This window comes from Penaeus chinensis, chromosome 27 (assembly GCF_019202785.1).
Source record: "Penaeus chinensis breed Huanghai No. 1 chromosome 27, ASM1920278v2, whole genome shotgun sequence".
In the NCBI taxonomy this organism is placed as follows: Eukaryota; Metazoa; Arthropoda; class Malacostraca; order Decapoda; family Penaeidae; genus Penaeus; species Penaeus chinensis.
In genome coordinates this window covers 14,362,021-14,367,020 of record NC_061845.1, presented here as the reverse complement: position 1 = coordinate 14,367,020, position 5,000 = coordinate 14,362,021, and the positions used below count along the sequence as shown (strand labels likewise).

The 5,000-nt window shown below is 34.2% G+C and overlaps 1 protein-coding gene across 9 annotated transcripts in view; it reads left to right on the top strand.

The window, feature by feature from the left end:
* LOC125039253 (inositol 1,4,5-trisphosphate receptor-like) overlaps positions 1-5,000 on the top strand; it is a 141,353-nt gene that overhangs the window by 46,267 nt on the left and 90,086 nt on the right. For all 9 annotated transcript variants that reach the window (XM_047633071.1, XM_047633068.1, XM_047633066.1 and 6 more), the window contains 2 exons: positions 1,824-1,971; positions 2,192-2,345. In XM_047633071.1, the coding sequence (XP_047489027.1) occupies positions 1,824-1,971; positions 2,192-2,345 (302 nt within the window). The remainder of the gene's footprint in view (positions 1-1,823; positions 1,972-2,191; positions 2,346-5,000) is intronic.

Genomic DNA, 5,000 nt, shown 5'->3' with positions numbered 1-5,000 from the left:
AACTCTTCAATTTTAGACTTTCTATGTATTTATTAAGTGCACTTTTTGTTTATAAAAGATAGAAGATTTAAAGATTTAATATATCAAGACCATTTGTAGCCCTAATAACTGCTGTACCTTCAGTGCATTTGTTTAATTTAATTGATTAATATTCAGCCTATTGGTACCAGGTAATTGCTCTGTCCACTGAATTTTGTTTACACATTGATGACTCCACAGCTTCTAAATTACCATGGCATCAGTAGGCTTACCTGACCCCACCTAATAACTTCATTGCTTGAAACTTTTCATAAACAGTATTTTTTTTCAATTCCATTTATATTGGTACTTTTGGTATAAAAAGATCTTTCAGAAAATCAAGAAAAAAGATAGACAGGTAAGATCAGGTAGGACCAGTAATTAACTCTGTGATGAAGACTAAGCTCTTGTGGAACCATCTATGTGTAAACAAAATTAGTAAACTAAAATCACAGTGGACATGGCATACATGGCGTGCCATGCTGGCATCAGAGGGTTAAAATATTATTTGCATTATGGGAGATATCTTGTCACTTATCACAGCTTCAGGACTTATTATTTGGGCAGTATTAATGACTTCAGTGTAAGAGATTGTGTTTAGAAAATGAAGGGACATCTAAAATTTCTGAATAATAACATTATTGATAGAGATCTTGCCTTTATTCCTATTGTAGAGATACAAGTGACTTTGTTCTCTTTTCTTCACATTTTCTGTCATGGAATGGCCTGTGCACATTTTTCACCTCATTATTATTATGCTGTTGCTTAAATATGTTTTTGCTGCAGACATTGTATATTACAACTTAGTGAACGTCTTTACATATATAAGATTGCTATTTTTGTACTTTTATCTAATGGTGAGATTTTCCTGCTCTGGATGATGGATGCAGATGATTTAGTAGATGGATCGTGTGTTAGGGCAAGTCTTTATGAGGAAAAGTTATTGCCTTGGGTAACAAAGTTTGATATTGGTTGGAATATATTTTATCCAGTTCTTAACCATTTGGTTATGGATAGTATTACATACAAGCTGTGCCACTGTAATTTTAATTTATTAGTTGTGCTGTCAACTATCATGTAGCACTAGCACTTGCGAAGTCATCTGTGTGCAACAAAATTCACAAAAAACTACAGTGGACAGTACATAATTTTATGATGGATGGGTCAACCCTTTCCACTAAGTACATGTACTGTCCACTTGGTTTTGTTCTGTGAATTTTATTTACATATAGATTGCTCCACATTAACAGTCGCCAAAGAATGTTATTGTTATTATTATTATTGATACTATAATTATTACAGTATTATTAAAATACTAAGAGCACATAAAAATAACAAGGAAAATGATAAACAGGTGAGATGGGTAGGACTAGCAATTGTTTCTCTGGTGATTAAGCGCTTGTCAACAGAATTTATAGAATAAAATGATAGTGGATATGATATGTATAAGAAAGGTAATGATCATCTATGAATTTGCAAAGTTACAATGAACAGGGATGAATTTCTGTTTTCTCAATAAATAGTAGGTGCACAATCCTAATAAAATACAGAGATATTACCAACAAAAATGTATTTTAGTCGGTATTTGTGATCTAGGGCAAATTAAGGGCGCTGATTGATATAAAGATGGTTTTGCTATTTGGTGATATATTGTTTTTATGTATTTAGTCAGTTATATATTTATTTATATATTTTACAAATACGAAGAAAATGAAGACTTTATGTCAAAGTTTACAGTCTCATAACCTCCATTTCTAACATCAAACTTGAAGGATCATTAGTGAGACTTGTTGTCTTCTTTGTAGCTATGACAAGCATGCAGCTCTTCATAGTGCTGAGGCTGCAGAGACTACATTCAGAGAAGTCATCCTCTTTGTGGAGGAATACCTGTGTAATGTAGTGGACAAGATGTGGAGCTTTTCTGATCCTGAACAGAATAAGCTAACATATGAGGTATGATTTTTTATTAATATTTCTTTTGATTGGAATTTTGTTTGTAATAGCAGTAGATAATTATGCTACTACAATTTTAACTTCATGACTTGGAAAGTTGTTAGGAATGTTATATTGATTATAATGCAGATAGAAAGTTTTTTATGGTTATTTAAACATTATATCATGAATAAAACCCTTTTTAATAAGAGAATACAAGCAGAAATATTAATTATTCTAGGTTGTGCATCTTGCAAGGTACCTTATCTACTTTGGATTCTACAGCTTCAATGAACTGTTGAGGCTCACCAAGACTCTACTGTCAATTTTAGATTGTTCATTTGACAGCGATACAAAATATTTTCCCAACAACATTCCTGCTGGAAGGATAAGCGGTAAGTGTAATGATTAATTCCAGATGCTGAGCCATGCTGGGATACTGGGTGATTGATGGTCCTCTGGCTAATGTGCTATTGTGTAAGCTTAACTCAATGCCGCTGGGAAAAATGAATAAAATATGGGGAAAATGCTGTGCTCATTTTCTATATTTTTTGTGAAATGTCTCTGCACATAGATGGCTCTGCAAGTGCTTAGCCACAAATGAGTCAATTAGTAGATCTTGTGACCTTACCTGATTTGAATTGGCAGGAAAACTGTATTTTTTACTAGTGCTATGAATATTGATAGTGTTATTTTTATTATAAACATTATGATTACTATAATGTTATAAACATTAGTAACAGCAAAATAAGATAAAATTAAATATTTACGTAAATCAAAGAAAAGGCTAAATGGGTGAGACAGGCAGTACTCGTAATTGGCTCATTGGTGACTTAGTACAAGTGAAGCCATCTATATGTAACAACAATCAAACAAGTAACTCACAGTGGGCATAGCACGTATGTACATGTCATGCCCGTAGGCATTGGGTTATATGTTGACTGGTTGAAAGGGGGTAATTTACCACTGTTGCAGATATTTGTTTTACTATAGTTTCACTGCACTTGATGAAATTAAAGAGGTTAGCTGTTGGATATTGATCTTGAAGTAATGTGGTGATTAGTGCTTTTGATTAATGTAGTGTTTGGTAAATGTTCATTCTTTACTAGGTAGATGTTGCACAGGTTTAAGCAAATTGGAAACTCCTTATGATATGTCAATTTCACTTATGCTCATTAGTGGAGTGATATAGCATTAAGAAAATATTACTATAGGTAAAGCATTAACCTGTTGGATCGGGGTGCATTGCAGCCCTCACTGGGACCAAAATAAGCTTTTGTGAGTGGCGTCTCTTTCTGGTGTGTGGCATGTAAGCCCATTCAAAGGAACACTTTTGTGCAATACGAATTTTTCTGCATAACTGTTTTTTTATTGTTTTTTTTTTTTTCCATTTTCCAAGGTCCATATTTGTCATTTGTTATTCTTTATCACGATAGTAATAGACTGTTTTCATTGAGGAGACTCACTATTATCTCTGTATAAAGTCTACAACTCTGTGCAGCAGCAATAACAAAAAGTAACCTTGTGTTATTTATGTCATTTTCTTGTATTTTTGTTACATTAAAATTATATGCCCTGCACCGCAAGACATGACGGACAGGAATGTAGTGTTCTCTCCGTAGCTGAGATACTTCCAGCAATTGCTCATGTACGTTCCTCATTTACTGGTGGAAATAATGCAGGAGTCCTAGCCTAAATATCCATTTAATCTAATCTTCCTTCCTCTGAGACCTTTATGCATTCTTCATTACAAGTCATTCCTATCACCTGAGCCCTCAGTCAAATTTTTAACAAAGATACATTGCCCTTACCCTGGCCTCAGCCACAATTTTTCATGACTGCATATTCCAATCACCTGGATCCAGTGGGTTAATGCAATCCTAGCCAGTGGATATACAATTAGATATACAGTTAGAATGCTTATTGATTATAACCTAAGTAGCAGATATGCTGTACTTAAGACATGTTATGATCTATCCCACATGCTGCTGTAGATGATAGCAAAAAGGATGATGAACCTGTTGTAGAAAGCAAAGGGGCATCTGTGCCAGCCAGTAGCTGTGCTACTATTACAGTTACCAAGGTTGAAGATGCTAAGTCTAGTGCTAGTAATGAAACCACAGTTTCTACTACTACTACTACCATTAGTAGTCCCAGTGATGATACAGTCTCTACTGCCACTGTTAGCAGTGATACTGCTGTTAGTAGTGGAGTAGCTGTGACTGATACTACTGTGTCAAGTGGGAATACAATACCTGCTCCAAGTGCCAGTGGCAGTAGTGGGGATGTAGCCATAGCTGCCACAGTTAGTGTTCTTGGTGCAGCTCTGACTAAGAAAGCACCTTCTCCTATAAAAGTTGTTAAAAAGCCTAGGAGTCCAAAACCATCTCCAAAAAAGTCTCCAAAAAAGTCACCAGTTAAAACGATGCCAGATATCCCAGGTAATTCAGTTGTAGCATGAACAGCTTGTATGTTTGCCTTCTAGTTGCAAGATTTTTATATATGCATATTTTTTTCATATTTTTCTGTGCAACATTCAAAGAAGAAGAAGAAAAGAAAAATAGAGCATGTCACTGACTATATTTTTGTGTTTTCTTTAAATAAGAGAAAGGACAGACACATCTTTTCTGCTCTTAAAATGTTTAGTAGAAGCATAATTTTTATACACATTTTTCTTTCAATTTATATATTTTTAAAAATATTATTGGTATGATAGTAAAATATTTTTTAATGTTACATTCAAACAGCACATCACCTTATTTTTAAACACCTTATAAGGAATAAGGAGAAGTCATAATAGAAAGTGATTAGTATAGCCTGTTTCTCCCTCTCGAGTTGACCTTTTTGTAAATAAGGTTTGTTGGGGTGGATGGGGGTTGTGCCTCCCTGATCTGCTTCGGTTCCTCTCCAGTTCCATCCTCCAGGCTTGTTATCCTTTATTATTACACTCTTGACTTTCCTATAACTTTTACTTGTACACACACATATGTGTGCACCATAAAGAGAGTAAATAAATGTGTAGATTAAAAAGAAAAAAAAAAGTGATGTAC